This window comes from Oppia nitens, unplaced genomic scaffold (assembly GCF_028296485.1).
Source record: "Oppia nitens isolate AA-2021 unplaced genomic scaffold, nextdenovo-longstitch-racon4-pilon3 scaffold9_pilon_pilon_pilon, whole genome shotgun sequence".
Classification (NCBI taxonomy): Eukaryota; Metazoa; Arthropoda; class Arachnida; order Sarcoptiformes; family Oppiidae; genus Oppia; species Oppia nitens.
In genome coordinates, this window is record NW_026533253.1 from 508501 (window position 1) to 525259 (window position 16759).

The window sequence follows — 16759 nt, forward strand, 5'->3', positions numbered from 1 at the left end:
TTTATTATACAAAATAGATTTTTAAAAGTCATTATAGAAAGCTATATGTGTTTTGTTTTGGATTTGAATTGACTTGACTTTCGGAGTTTATCTTTTGTAGTCAGTGTTGAATAATAAAAGTAACAAAATAAAAATGTTAATAAGAAATTTTCTTAGAGAGAAATTTACTAAGAAAAAAATGATTTCTCAAATAATTTTAGCTATAATTTTAATTTATTTGATTATAGTAAATTAAAAAATGCTATAATTAAAATTATTGGATTGCATTAGATGATTGAATTAGAGTAAATCAATTAATTATAAATTAGTTAATCAATATTAGTATTTTTCAAAATCTAATCTAATAATTTTTAAATAATTATTTAAATTATAAATCATTGATTTTTGTTAGACATTGGTTTGATTAAATTTTATTTAATCACATGATTGTTTTTGTTTAAATTATTTAAGTATTATTAATTACTAAAATATATTAAATATTGCATTAGAATACTTATAATTTGGATTATTATTTTCTAATTTTATTTCAATACAGATATCTATCTATAATAATAATTCACAACTAAAGTAAATTTTTTTTTAAATAAAAATAAAGATTAATTTTTCAGAAAATTCTAGAAATTTTTTTGTAATTTTTTACAAAAAAAAAATATTTTTATTTTTATTTGTAGTTATTTTTTAAGTAAATGGTATTTTCATTCGTAAACCTTTATATTTTTCTAAAGAAAACTAGTAGTAGTAGTAGTAGTAAATACAAAAACTTGTATTATAATAGTAAAATATAGCCAATTATTTAATAATTAGAAAGTTATTCAAAAAAAAGTTATTTTATTTGTCTTTGATTATACAGTATTATAATTTCTATATAGAAATTTGTACTATTTATAGATAAATATCAATACTAATATAGTTATAGTTATTAAATATAAAATAACTTAATATATATAGTATACTATTTTATAATATGTAAGTATTTATTATTAATATTTTGTTTTTCTTAAATATATATACAGTATATAAAATATATTAATTAATAAATTCCGTCAATTTATACGATATATAAACAGTATATAATATGTAAAACTATTTGAATATATTATATTTTATAGAATTATTTTGTTATTTGAAAAAATATTAATTTATTATAATATTCTATATAAATAAAAAATAAATAAATAAAGATATATTTGTATAAATTTAATTAAATTCTGAAACTAATAATTAACATGACTTTGAATAAACAATTTTTTAATTTATTACTTACATTAATGTCAATATTACTCAGCAGTTGCTTAAACTTTCATAAAAAACAAATTTTAGATTTATTAAAATTCAAAGTTATTATGTTATTCATGTATATATATACATATAATTCATATATTTATTAATGCATATTTTAGATGCACATAATTTGATTTTAATTTAATAGATATTAATATATACAGTTTCAATTAAAAAAAAATAATTTCACAGTAAAAACAAAATTATTATAAATAACAATAATTTACAAAATATATATTTATTTTATTATATTAGTAAAATTATTATTTGTTTAAATTTATGTTATAAAATTATTATTTGTTTAAATTTATGTTATGTATAAAATGTAAATATAAAAAATATTTATTATAAATAATAGTAAATTGAGTGATAAAAATATTTATTATTATAATTAAATTATTGAAATTATTTTTTAATATTTTGAAATAATTTACATAATTTTACATAACATTTTCCTAAAGCTAAAATTAAAAAAACAATATGTGCAGACCATAGTTACAATCAATTTATATATGAATATATCATTAAAAATTATTTTAGATTTTATCTTATTTGTGTCTAAAACATTTTTGACAGTTTATAATAAATTATTATCATAGTGTAAATCTATTACTATAAAACTGTAGTAAAGTAATTGCACTACAAATACACATTTGGCTATTGATATTATAAATAAAAATTATAATTTTATTCAATTTTCAGACATTTATTTTTTGATAAAATAAATACTTATTAGTTTATGATGTGGTAAATACTTATAATTTATAATAAACTAATAAGAATACTGAATAATTCTAATAAATCTATATAAATATTTATTATTATTAAAATGAATTATAAACTTTATTTATTAAATCAAAAATTTATTAATATATTTGAATGAATTTCATTATTGATTGTAGTTTTAAATTTTTTAAAATTAAATATTCAATACTCAATTTTAAACAACAACAATAACATTTGCATATAATACATAATTTTAGTTAGCATTAAGTTAGTGGGTTAATTTTGTATATATGTATTTACAATAGATTATTTGCTATAATATTTATTATGTAATATTAATATGATATAAGTTCATTTTGAATTTATATAAATATTATATTTCACAAAAATAAATAAATCAGTATATTTTATATATAAAATATTCATTGAAAATGTCGGATCTAATATAGATAAAATAATACAGATAATGTATTTTTAATATTTTGATAAATTAAATATAAATTTTTTGTTGGAAAAAATGTATGTTATAAATAATAAATATCAAGTTAATACTGTATAATATATATAATATCATTTGACATTTTATTGAAAAATATTTTAGTAAAAACCTATAGTTAACTTTAATATTCAAAATAAAAAGAAAATTTATTATACTGTATAACTAAATCTATAGTATTAGTACACAATACACATACAGTAAATTGAATAAAAAAATTATTAGTTGAGATTATTATTATTATAAGGAATATTCTGATGTCTACAAAAATACTGCATTTTTAGTTTCAAACTAAAAGCCCTGAGGTTATAATGTTTTGTGTTAATATTATATCTAACTTTATATATATATTATGTTAAAAGATATTATTAACTACTTTTTTTTATCTTTCTTGTAGCTAACAATAATAATTTAATATAAGCTCTCTCTCTCTCTCTCTCTCTCTCTCTCTCTCTCTCTCTCTCTCTCTCTCTCTCTCTCTCTTTCTCTCTCTCTCTTTCTCTCTTTATCTGACATTTTGTGAACACAAACTGATTTGTGTCATAAAAATTTGTAAATAACTAAGTCTATAGAGAGGTATTAATAGTAATAGGAACTACATTACAAATCTACTGTATAAATAGTTTTTTATGTGTTTTTAAATAAAACTTATATATATATATCCCAGTGTTTTGATTACTTTAATTTTATTGACAACAAATTAAGTTTAGAGTACTAAAACTAAATGCTAAATTTATTATTATTTTTTTTGTGATCACTATTGTTGATGTATTGGTTGATATATATTTATATACAAAAAAAGACAATATATTTGTAAAATAAATAAATATATTTAATACCTATACATAACACATATAACCTAAATATACTCACTTAACTTTATAGACTTTTTTTTAGCGCAACAAGAAATTCATTATATATATATATATATATATATAAGTAGAGCCAAACATATAAACATAAAAAATGTTATTTATATATATATGACTCCCGGAGACGTTCAGTTCAATAGGACTGATCGACTCTATGCTCTATTTCACTAAACTTATCCACACAACCAAACTATCCGTCTATTTATTTATTTTCTCCTAATATTTATTACTATGGTATGTAATATTCACCCCTTTATGTATGTATATACAGTATATATACGGTATATATTATATGATTTGCTAAATATATATATATATAATACATTTACTTTATATACATATACCATTATATTTGACATACCAGTGCTGAGATTCTATAAATTCTCTGACCATTGAGTATATAATAATCTGTAAAGAATTTAATTATTTATTTTTTTATATATATGGATATATAGCCAACAGTCGTATTGTATAAGAAAATTTATTTTCTTTTAGTAGTAATAATAATAAAACAACACAATAGACAGACAGACAGACACACACACATACATACATATATACATATCAAGTATCTAATAAATAAATGGATAGTCTAGAGAGTGTACTCATAAATTTATTTATATATTTTTTTTAAATAATGTAATTATAATAAATTTGTAACATTTTTACAGCTATTATATTAAATAAATGTATTGAAGCAAAGAATCTATAAATTTAAATTAATAAACTATAAAAAAAATATAAATAAAAATTTAAATAATTTAAATAAATAAACTTTAAATAAATTAAAATAATATAAAGAATATTCAAGAAAAATATTTATCAATATCTACTAATATTTATCAATATCAATTTCAAATATTAATTTTAGTCAATAAATTTAAAAATATATTTTTAATATATTATAATCAAAAAAATTATAAATTAATTATCAAATATCTTGTATAGAAAAAAAATTATTTTTTAACAATACAATATATATATATTAAAAAAATATTTAATAGAAATATTATTTTTATTATTAAATAAAAATTAATTTATTAAATTCCTCATTATTAATAAAAATTCCTAGTTTTAAATGATGTTTATATTATAAATATATATATAATATATATATATATATAATACCTGTATAAATGTTTTGTTAAATTTTTAATTAAATAATCAATGATTACACTAGAATTATATGACAATCAGTTTTTATTATATAAATAATTACAGTAAATATTTTTAATGTCTATATGAAAAAACTAGATAATTGTTGTTTAATATAAACATTTATTTAATCTCAAATTCTTTAAATAATTAGATTCAAATGATATTTTTGGAAAAATAATTATTAATTAAAAATCATTTTAATTAGTAGTACTAATATCATGAAATATTAGATTTGATCTCATAATTTTTATTGTAAATATCAAATAAAATTTTTAATGAGTGTCAAAACAAAATAATTAGTTGTTTATTTTCATAAATTCACTTTAAATCATTAAAACATTAGAAATTTTTAATTGAAAACATCAATAAAAATAACAAACATTATTGTTATTGTATTATTATAAAATAGGGTATATTTAAAAAATTTAAAAATATTATACAGTTAAATAAAATATACAAATATCTAATTTGTTGTCATATTTTTATAAAACTATTATTATAATAACTTTTTAGGCATACTTTAAAATTGTTTATTTAATTTATATAACTTTAAAAAATTAAACATATGCAAATCTAAAACTATAACTTTCAATTTCAAATTTATTTTATAATATAATATTGAAATAATAAAACATATTATTGTATAGTAATACATGTTATTTATACACATTTACTATAATCGTATTTGATTTTTATTTTAAATAAAAATGTTTAATCAATCAATAAGCTGGTAATCCTAGCGATTGAGGATCAAAATTATCAAAACAATTGACAATTACTGTAATCCTATCGGCAATTGAATCAAAATTACTATATTTTCTATCATTTACTAGTAATGTCTTCATTCCTGTTTCGACTGCACCTCTGATACCTTGCAACGAGTCCTCAATGATTAGGACATTGGCCTCAGATTCGGGTCGATTGACAAACCGATTCATACAAACACTATAGACTTGTGGATCGGGTTTAATGGCCTTAACTTCGGGATCATCGGACGCACAGACATAATGTGTAAAGTATTTGTCGAAAAAGTTTTCAAACTTTTTCGACAAAATTTTGATTACCGATTGCGGCGAATTGGTTGCAATGGCCATCGGTATGTTGTGTCGATAGAGATGTTGGATCAGTCGGTCGACACCAGGTATTAGACTCCACTGTCTTTTGTTTAACATTTCATCAAACAATTGTTTAGTCAACTGATTTCGGTCGATGTCATCGTTTAAGCCGATTGTGTCGTAAAATCTGTTAAATATGTGACCATTTTTATCATCATTTGACATCGAAACTGATAAATAACAATTAATAATAATAATAATAACAAATTTTTTATAATTAATAAAATTAATATATTATAAAAAAATATTAATACATATTTAAAGCATTTAGTGTTTCAACAACAACAACAAAAAAAACGGCTAAACCTATTATATAAATAATTTTATTTCTTCTAACATTACTAACAATACTATCTATACATAAATTTACTGTACTTTTTTTAGTTATAAAATTGTAACTAAAAATTACATTAAGTGTGTAATAAATTTGATTATTTGATTTGAAAATAAAAAAATAATAATAATAAATTAGTTAATAGTCAATAGCTATACCTATTTGTTCCATTGATATATGCTTTCCAATACTGGCGGCATAGTCTTTAAAAATTTCCGGCAATGGATTATCAACTATTGTATCGTCCAAATCAAATATTACATGAGTTATTTGATGATTGGTAGTCATAATAATTATATTATTAATTTATTATATATATATATAACTAATAATATGTATTATAATATATTAAATAAAATTATAATAGTATATTGTAGTTTAAGTAAGTTAGATATATTATATGGTTAAATATTTATAATCGTAATGCAGATTACTGTTGTAATACAATTTATTGTTAATTCATTTTACGTAAATATAAGTAAAAAAAAATATATATTTTATAAAATTTAAAGTTTAACAAAATTATGAAATTTTCTAGAAATATTCTCCGACACAAATAAATTATTCTATAATTAAATGTCTAAATATTTGTTTAAAAAAAAGAAAATTTAGTATAATTAATAAAATAATACTTTTAATTTTTAGACTTTATAATTGAGCATTATTTTTTAATAATTTTAAATATTTACCAAATCAAAAATTGAAAACTTTCTAAAATTTTTTTTTTTAAATTACTTCATACTCAATGCTAATTAATTTCTAAAAAAATTAAACCATAATAATGATATGTATTATTGTTTTTTTAAAGTGCTTATTATTTTGCAAATTCATTAAATGAATTTATCATTTAATATTATTAGATGATTATTAAATATAATAATAAAATTATTACTAAATTTAATGTTTAATGAAAATTATTAGTAAGTATTAGTAAATATTTAATAAAATGAATTATAATTTTAGTGTTTTTTTCTAAATAAATATTTATATTATATCAAACACTTTTTTTTATTAAATCAATACATCCAGTAAAACGAAAACATTAGATAAATTACTAAACATTTCATTGTTTTCAATTTGACAAACAGTTTATTTTATTTATTTATTTTTTTGCTAATAATTTATTGTATATCATTAATAAAACTGTCGTTCAATTATAATCATAGAAGAGATAGATATGTCCAATATTTTTCATCCTCTCTCTCTCTTCTCTCTCTCTCTCTCTCTCTCTCTCTCTCTCTCTCTCTCTCTCTATCACTCACTCACACTCATAAGACACAAAAAAGTGAGAAAAATTACACTTTCATTGATTAGTTGACTCATTGGTATCTATTAACTAACTAACGAAACATTGAACAGAAATGATAAGAGTTGTGTTGTGTTTTCAATTAGTTTTATTTTAATTACTTTTTGTTTAGTTTTGTTTTATTTTGTTGGTTTGTTTTGTTGATTATATTAATGTAAAAATCTATTCAAAAAAGAAAAACACAAATGTAAATGAATTGTATAAACTTATTGTTGTTATTGTTGTTTATGTCTAATCAACAAAATTAACAGGAATTATATATTTTACTGTCTAATTCTGTATATAATTTATTGTATTTAATTTACCCAGTTAAAGTTAAGATTATATAATAAACTTAAATAATGTGTAATTTGTAAATTATAATTTAAAAACTAATATATAATTATTTAATATACTAACAAAACTTTAAAGTTGTTGAACTTGAAATTGAATTGATAATTTTTTTTTAAAAATTATTTAAATTATTTGTTATTGCATTTTAAATAATAATCTTTATAATGGAAAAGTATATTTATAATTTTTAATATTGAAATCTATAAAAAAAATCTATAATGAAAAAGCACTTTAATTTTAATTTGAATAAAACTTTATATTATGAATAAAATTATTATTTTTTATAAAGTTTTACTATCTATAATATAACTATAAAGTATGTAAATTATTTGTGCACTTACATGATTAAGTAAATAGACGATAATGTATTTATAAAAAAAAGTTATATTAAATTTATAAAAACTATAGCTTTGAAGTAAGAAAATATTTAGATATAGAAATAATAAATTTATTTTAAATTTAATTATTATAACTAAACAAAAACTGATTTAATTAACAAATAATTATACATTTTATATATTTTTTGCCAATTTTGGAATGTATTATATTTTTATCTATGGATAAACTTTTTTTAAAAAATTAAACCACTTTATAATCAAATATCTAAGTGCTTTAATATGCTTGTACTTTATGACAGCATATATAAAAATTAATAATTAAGTTTTAAATCAAAAGTGTATTACATAATCAAATCTATATATTTTTAAAATAATATAATATAATATTATATTCTCTATTAAAGTATCAATAAACCGAATAAATTATATTTGTATAATCTATTGAAATATATAATAATTTATATCATATTTTACAGTATATAAAAGTATTTTAGTAAACATATGTATGGATAAAATGTGTTCAAAAGTCATGGCTTTTATTATCAATTGAAAATTATTTTGCGGTCCATTTGCTACTAGTTTTTTTTATAGTTTTGCTGGACACATATTTTTATATCAATATTGTATATATATATACTGTATATACCGTATAATATATATACTTTCCTATATATTGTATAGATTGCTATTATATAGGTATACTGTAGTGACTATTGACTGGTTGATCAATAGCCACCTGATTCTGGATTTATTAGGGAAAAAATCTTACATCTCTTTTTTATATACTTTTTTCAAAAAGTGGTTATACTCTACAATACAGTATAACCAACCAATACCTATGATATAACCGACAAATTTATAGTCTTTTTTTGGTGCTGTTGTTGTTATTATTGTAGCAAAAGTCAGCATAAATTTTGGCTTATCTTTTCAAGTGATAGGTTTTTGTTTGGTGCTTACAATACAAATACTGTATATTTTGAATAGTGTCTCAATTATTTGTTTTTTACTTCAATAGCAATAAATTTATTAAATACTTTATATATTTTATTTTTTAATAATTATTCATATCGTGACATATATATTGATATATACCGCTATATAAATTATATATTTATAATAATAATAGATTATATAATATTTAGATTAATTTAGTTTATTTTTTTCAAACAAATATCCTTAATATATATGTTTACAGTTTTCAAAAAAAATCATAAATCATAAAATTAATGATATTATTATATTTCAATAGCGGCAAAATAGTCAATCATAAATAATATATAATAATAATAATAATGTAAATATCAAAATAAAATATAATAACAACAACAACAAAGTTTTCATATTCTTAAAATTACAATATATTTAATATACTGTATAGAAATATACAGTTAATAATGAAATATATGTCTGGGAAATGGAAAATATTTTTTTGTGTGTATTTTTTTACAAAAATCTAATAAATTTCAATTTAACAATTGAATTAAATTTTGTTGTTAAGAAAAATATATTTTATTTATTTTTTAAGTTATATTGTATATACATAAAAAATAAATAAATATAAATTATTTTAGTGTATCTAAGAGTGATTACATAAATTGATAATCAACAAGATTTTTGTTGTTGTTATTTAACTAAATAATTGTTAAAAATATTATCAGTGAAAAAAATGTAAAAACTGTTACTGAATTTTATAGTTGATATAAATTGAAATAAATTTAATTTTTTAAATATATATTTTTTTTATTATTTTCAAAAATCAATATTTTTTGGAATGAAATAATTTCTTATACAAAATATTCTTGAAATCTATTGAATGAATGGAATATTTTAAGAAAGAGAGATAGACTTAGATTCTGATTGAAAGTCAAATAAGTGACTTCACTATTACTATACAATATAAGTACAGTATATATATATATATATTCTGTATATATTCTGTACAATACTGTAGTATTGTATTAGTAGTCAAGTATTTTATTGTTGCTGTTATTGATGTTGAAAAGCGTTTGTCACTCATATTGATGGCCACAATATCATCCAAGACTTGTCTTGAATACCATAACTGATGAGAGAGAGAGAGAGAGAGAGAGAGAGAGAGTTGAAAAATGAGAGATTGCTCTAAAAATTTTTGATTATTTTTTCATTTTAGATGAATCCTATGAAATAATGAAATGAATTTAATGAAATAGAGAGAGAGAGAGAGAGAGAGAGAGAGAGAGAGAGAGAAAATAAATTATATTAAAGTAAATGTATGTATTTTATTTTGTTGGAAACATAAATTTAATAAAAACCCGAATCCAAATGCAATACGTTTACTGAATACTGTACAGTATATTATTAATGGTACACACATGTAGTTATTAAGGTATATGCAAACAAATATACTGAATGTACTGTACAGTTGTTATCATTATAGAAATTTACTTTTATATTTCGTAAGATTTTTAGTAATACTGTATTGATAAAATACTTTATTTTATATATAATTTTTTATATATTTAATTAAATCGATGAATGTTATATATATATATTGATATTATATACTCTCAAGGCCCACATATATAGAATTTATTAATAAATCTACTGTTCCCAATGGGTCAGTTGGGTTTAAGTGAAATTGGCTAATATTTTTTCAAAAACAACAACATCAAAAATTTTCAAATATCAATAGTCATGACATTCAAGATTATTTATTTCAAAATTTCTAGATTAAATAACATCCATTTAAATTATAGATTAAATATAGATTTTTTTTAATTACTTTTTACTTTAGATTACTTTAGATGAAAAAAATAATAATCATTAGTTAACATAAATATAGTAGAAAAATTAAATATGAAAATTTTAAATTAAAAATATAAATTTAGAATTTTTTAAAAATATAAATTTAGAATTTTTTAAAAATATAACTTTTCTTTAACTTATTATTTAATGGGAAATACATGAATAAAATAAAAAAAATTAAATTAATAGACGAAAAAAACATTTTTATTTTATTTTTGAGATACAATTTTAAACTATAGAAATTATATTTTGAACATTATTTTGACAATTAGTTAGGAAATCACACAAAACACATACAAATACATATGACATATATATATATATATACACACACACAACAAATAAAATTACTGATACATTAAATTTATAATAACAAAAATAATAATAATAATAATAAGTATTATCACATTTTAAACTAAAACTAAACATTGGAATGAATATAATAATTTGTTATTAAAGATATTAAAGTCAATATTTTCATTAAAAATTATTTTTATAACATTTAATAACATATAATAGATATATGATATCAATATATGAATAAATCTATAATAAGTGATTATGTATTGATAGCTTAATGTAGACTTGAAATATGAATTATAATTTTTATTTTTTAAAATCAATTTCTGTAATTGACTCAAATGTTATTATTATTATTACTATCATATTATTTATGAATATCACACTAATAAAATTAATATTATTTTTTAAAAATTATTTTTAAATTTCTCCAAAATATATAAACTAGTTATAAACAAATTAATTATTATTTCTAATTAAATAACTAATAAATAGTTAACATTTCTATCTCTAATATATTGATGAATTATATTTATTAATAATATCATATTTATAATATATTATTTTAATTATTAATAATTTTTTGATAATTTATTGAAATTGAAGGCAGTGAACATTAACATTAATAATACCTATTTTATATACTGTAGTAATGATATCAGTAATAATTGTATTATTAATTATAAGCAATATTTTCAAAATTCATTTAATATTTTCTGTTTAATAATAATAATAATCAAATTATTTAAATTTTTAATAATTCTGAATAAAATGCAAATGATTTATATATTTTGCGATTTCTTTTTTTTAAATAAAATCGTTGCTTTTCGTCAATTTTTAATTCAATCTTCTATTAATAATTATTATTATTTTTTAAAAATAAATCAATGTTATATTAGTTTCCAATGTCTTAATCAATGATAATAATAATAATAATAAAAATATATATATTTCTCCGATTAAATAATAAAATTATAAAAAAACAAATCTTAACAAAATAATAATAATATCAATAATAAAAATGTCAAGAATAATTAATTAATTAATTAATAATAATAATAATTATATAAACTGATTCACATAATTAATTATATGCCCTATTATTAGTCCTCTAAGTTTCTGAACGCTGTCTGCATATTCTCGTAGAGTTCATCAAAGTCTTTGCGGATCTGTGTCTCTCCATCTTTGACCGGATCCTAAACAATATATAGAGAGAGAATGAGAAACAACACATTAGAATTGACAGCAATGATAATCACCTCCTGATCTAAAACCCTTCCCCCTATCCATTACAAAAACCTACCTTAAACTTCATTGAGCTCAACTGGTAGAGTATGTCGCCCATAGCCTCTCTGATGGTGGCATAGGTGATCCTGTTCTCTCCCTGTGCTGTTGATTCGACTGCATGTTTGGCCAAATCGTAAAATGTAATCATATTCCTCAGGATACCAGAGGTCTTGTAAAACGGACAGAATCTGTCGTACGGTGTATAGGAATTTTGCTGAAGAAAGTCTTCCTGTAGAAGTTTGGCCACTTCTAGTGTAATTTTGTCGCTCTCGGCCAACGATGCCTTACCGACCAATTGTACGATTTCCGAGAGATCTTCTTCTTCTTGAAGAATTTGTTGACACTATTCCCGATGATCCACAAGTAAACAGAAAATAAAACAAAACAAACAAACAAATTATTAATTAGATTTCAATAATAAAAAACAAATATCAAAATATCAATTGATGTCTACCTTTATTCTGTAGGGAACAAAATCGGGATAATTTCGGTCATAAAATTCATCCAAAGCACGGGTGTATTTACTGTGTGAGACCAACCAATTGATTGACGGAAAGTGTTTTCGTTGTGCAAGTTTTTTGTCTAAACCCCAGAATACCTGTACGATACCCAACGTAGCCGATGTTACGGGATCGGAGAAGTCACCGCCGGGCGGCGAGACGGCACCCACAATGGATACACTACCCTCGCGTTCCGGATTACCAATACATTTAACACGACCGGCTCTTTCGTAGAATGAGGCTAACCGGGCGCTCAAGTAGGCCGGATAACCTGAGTCGGCAGGCATTTCGGCTAAACGACCAGAAATTTCACGCAACGCTTCGGCCCATCGAGAAGTGGAGTCAGCCATCATAGACACATTGTAGCCCATGTCTCGGAAATATTCGGCTAATGTAATACCAGTATAGATGGAAGCTTCACGGGCAGCGACCGGCATATTGGATGTGTTGGCCACTAGTGTGGTTCGTTTCATAATAGACTCGGTTTGTCCATCAACTTCGACAGTTAATTCAGGAAAATCGCGAAGTACTTCAGCCATTTCGTTGCCTCTTTCGCCGCAACCGACATAAATGATGACATCCGAGTTGGAGTACTTGGACAGCGCCTGCGAGATAACAGTTTTGCCGCAACCGAAAGCGCCGGGAATAGCGGTAGTACCGCCCTGGACACAGGGAAACAATGAGTCCAATACACGCTGGCCGGTCAATAGCGGATGATTGGCCGCCAACTTTTCGGTAACCGGTCGCATCTGTCGTACGGGCCAGACCTGCATCATCGTGTGCTTTGTCTTTTGGCCGTCAAATTCGGTCTCCAATACAATGTCCTAATATAAATAAATAATAATAATAATAATAATACAAAACACAATAAGTTAGGATTAAATAATATTAATAATAATAGGCATTAATAATTGAATTCAATTTTAACATTAAAAAAAATATCGGTAATAGTTAGTCTATTTAAAAAAAAAATAAAATTCAATGAATGAAATCATTGAAGCGCTAACTAATTACTGGCTTAACATTAACATTAAATTTTAACAATAAACTATAATAATAGGGTAATAATAATAATAATCATATTATAATAATTGTAATCAACAAAAAACAAGTAACAATGACCTCACTTTTAGATCTAAAGATTATTATATCAATAGATAAGCATTAAATAATAATACTGTAATAATTTTTTTTTATATATATATATAAATTGTATACATTTAAGTCATAATTTCCCGGTTCGGCGATATAGGTAACGGTTCCCTTGGCTCTGGGCGGCAATATTATCTTATGTTTGATGAGTGTATTTTCATGAACATAACCGAAAATATCGCCACCAGTTATATGGCTGCCTACGCGTACGTATTGGGGGAAAAAATCCCATTTAAGACTACGGGAGAGGGCAGTCGTATTGATGCCTTTAGGAATGTATATGCTTTGGGTGATATCGTGGATATCTCTCAATGGCCGCTGAATACCATCGAAAATGCTGCCCATAATACCGGGTCCGAGCTCTACGGACAGTGGTTTGCCTGTCCTGAGTACTGGATCGCCGACGGTTACGCCAGCTGTTTGTCAAATCAAATCCAAAAACAAGACAACAATTAATTAAAAACTTAATAATCAAAGAGCACAGGTAGTAGTAGTAGTAGTCTATCCATACATGTCTCCTCGTAGACTTGAATGGTGGCCATATCGCACTCAAGTCTAATAATTTCGCCGACCAATTCCTCGTGACCGACCCGTACTAACTCGTACATAGCGGCGCCGGACATCCTTTCGGCGGTAACGACTGGACCCGAAACGGCATAGACATAGCCGTATTCAGATTCTTTGTCCGCGTCCCGAACTTTCGATAAATTTTCCATTCGCTTAGCGGCACCGGCCTATCGGGTAATAAACACAAAAAAATAATTGTTAATTAATAAAATTAACTTAAATTAATTAATTAACTAAAAAATTAAAATCACAAAAATAAATAGATATTATCGATAAAATATATTTTATAATTTATTAGTTTTAATAAATAAATATTTACTGATTTTTAATTTAATATATTTGTTTAGGATTTTTATTTTTTTGTTGTTTTCTCTGTTATATTAAATATGTTTATTAAATATATTAATATTATAGATAAGTAATTATTATTAATAAAAAAATTAATATTTTTCCCCTTATTTTATTATTACATAATATTATTAATAATATATTTAAGAGAAATCCTCCCATTAATTAATATAGCGTTTATTTTTAATGACTTATAAAAATATTTATTTTTATATACAAATTATCGCTTAATTATTAGATAACAAGTAAATCAATTACATAGTCATAACTACTACTACTACTACTACTACTAACAACACATATAATAAATTCAATTAAAATGTTATATCATATAAAAAAAATTAAAAATAATTTTATGTCATAAACCAAAAAAAAAAATAAATAAATTATTTTTAAAATAAATAAAATAATTTTCGGCCAAAAAAACAATGAGTTCACATGAATAAGCATTTATTTTATTAATAAATTATTTTTTAAAAAAAATATATATATTTACCATTATTTCAGTGAATCAATTGGATTGATATTTAAACACTAAATGATAATAATTTTCAATAAAAAATTATTGTTGTTTTAAATAGATTTCAATATATTATTATTATTATTGCTTTGGTTTGTACTGTCGTGTTGTACACTGAAAAACACACTTATTATTAAATACAATGTATTTATTAATATAATAGTCAATAAAATGTTAGTAATTTTTTTTGTTGGACAATCAATTTAATTGATTGAATATATTTATTAAAATTTATTGACTATAATTATTATTATTTATTGACTGCAAAACACAATTATTATTATTATACAGACATACAGGCAATGGGTATCCAATGCTCCACTCATTTCATCTCAAAAAACGCCTCTTTTTTTATTCACTGATCAAACATTTTGTGTTTGGTTTTTCATATACTGTATAAAAATACTGTACATTGAATGCCATCTAATGTATTGCTGATTGTAAACTATATTTACTTAATAACTATTTGACATAATATATGGCAGCACTTATTGTGTGCTTATACTTTATATACCTGTTTCTACTGTTAATGTATGGTATAATAAAAAAATATAACTATTTAAAAAAATTAATTAATTTTATTATTTAGATTCAATATGTAACCGCCAAACAATTTTTTTTATTAATATATTTTTGTTAAAAATGTTGCGATACATCTATGGACAGTCTATTTGCTAATTAAGTTGATCTATGATTGAAAATCATGGTATCGATAGTATTTAGTGACTGTAATCACTGTATTAGTGTTTATTTAGTTTGGGTTTCTGTTGGACAGTAAGCTCCCTTAGAAAAGGGTATTGATTAAGCATACTATGGTTTTGTGTCATAGTAGCGATAATCCACTGGTAGGACCTGTCTCTATTATTATTTAGTGATAGTGTCCCTATCAGTGCAGAATCGTAATCAAGAGATTCTGGATACATAATTTTTTGAGGAAAGGGATGCCGATGGCAACTGTCCATTGGCGCCCATACAATACAATCCCAACAATAATAATCATAATTAATAACAGGTGCTTCACTAACACAAACAAAACAAAAAACTACAAATATATAATAATAATATATTTAAAGCTAAAGAGACAGTCAGATTAACTCAACATACACTAGGAATTACTATATGTATTGAACTCAATTAACTATTTATAATATTTAAGAGGAAAGAGAGAGAGAGAGAGAGAGAGAGAGAGAGAGAGAGAGAGAGAGAGAGAGAGAGAGAGAGAGAGAGAGAGAGAGACTGAGAAAAATTTAGTGAAGTTTTTTGTAGAGATGATGATTGAAAGTAAAAGTTGTTTAGAGGGCTAGCGATTAGTGGTGGTGTGTGAGTGAGTGTTGTCCTATCG

General features: G+C 21.9%; 2 protein-coding genes and 1 non-coding gene across 3 annotated transcripts; 1 reads left to right on the forward strand and 2 right to left on the reverse strand.

Annotated features, from left to right (window-relative positions):
• Positions 1–5188: 5188 nt before the first annotated feature.
• LOC128964836 (pseudouridine-5'-phosphatase-like) lies at positions 5189–6261 on the reverse strand. Its single transcript, XM_054311480.1, has 2 exons — positions 6141–6261; positions 5189–5818 (listed from the first exon to the last, which is right to left on the reverse strand). The coding sequence occupies exons 1-2, from the start codon at positions 6151–6153 to the stop codon at positions 5253–5255; spliced, it is 579 nt and encodes a 192-aa protein (XP_054167455.1). The 5' UTR covers positions 6154–6261; the 3' UTR covers positions 5189–5252.
• Positions 6262–12072: 5811 nt separating this feature from the next.
• Positions 12073–15756, reverse strand: LOC128964822 (V-type proton ATPase catalytic subunit A). The gene is made up of 6 exons (XM_054311462.1): positions 15394–15756; positions 14494–14716; positions 14049–14398; positions 12785–13654; positions 12347–12673; positions 12073–12239 (listed from the first exon to the last, which is right to left on the reverse strand). Exons 1-6 carry the CDS (start codon positions 15394–15396, stop codon positions 12147–12149), a joined length of 1866 nt encoding a protein of 621 aa, XP_054167437.1. The 5' UTR covers positions 15397–15756; the 3' UTR covers positions 12073–12146.
• Positions 15757–16204: 448 nt separating this feature from the next.
• Positions 16205–16389, forward strand: LOC128964903 (U11 spliceosomal RNA). The gene has a single exon (XR_008484678.1). It is a non-coding gene; the product is annotated as a U11 spliceosomal RNA (small nuclear RNA).
• The last annotated feature ends 370 nt before the right edge of the window (positions 16390–16759 follow it).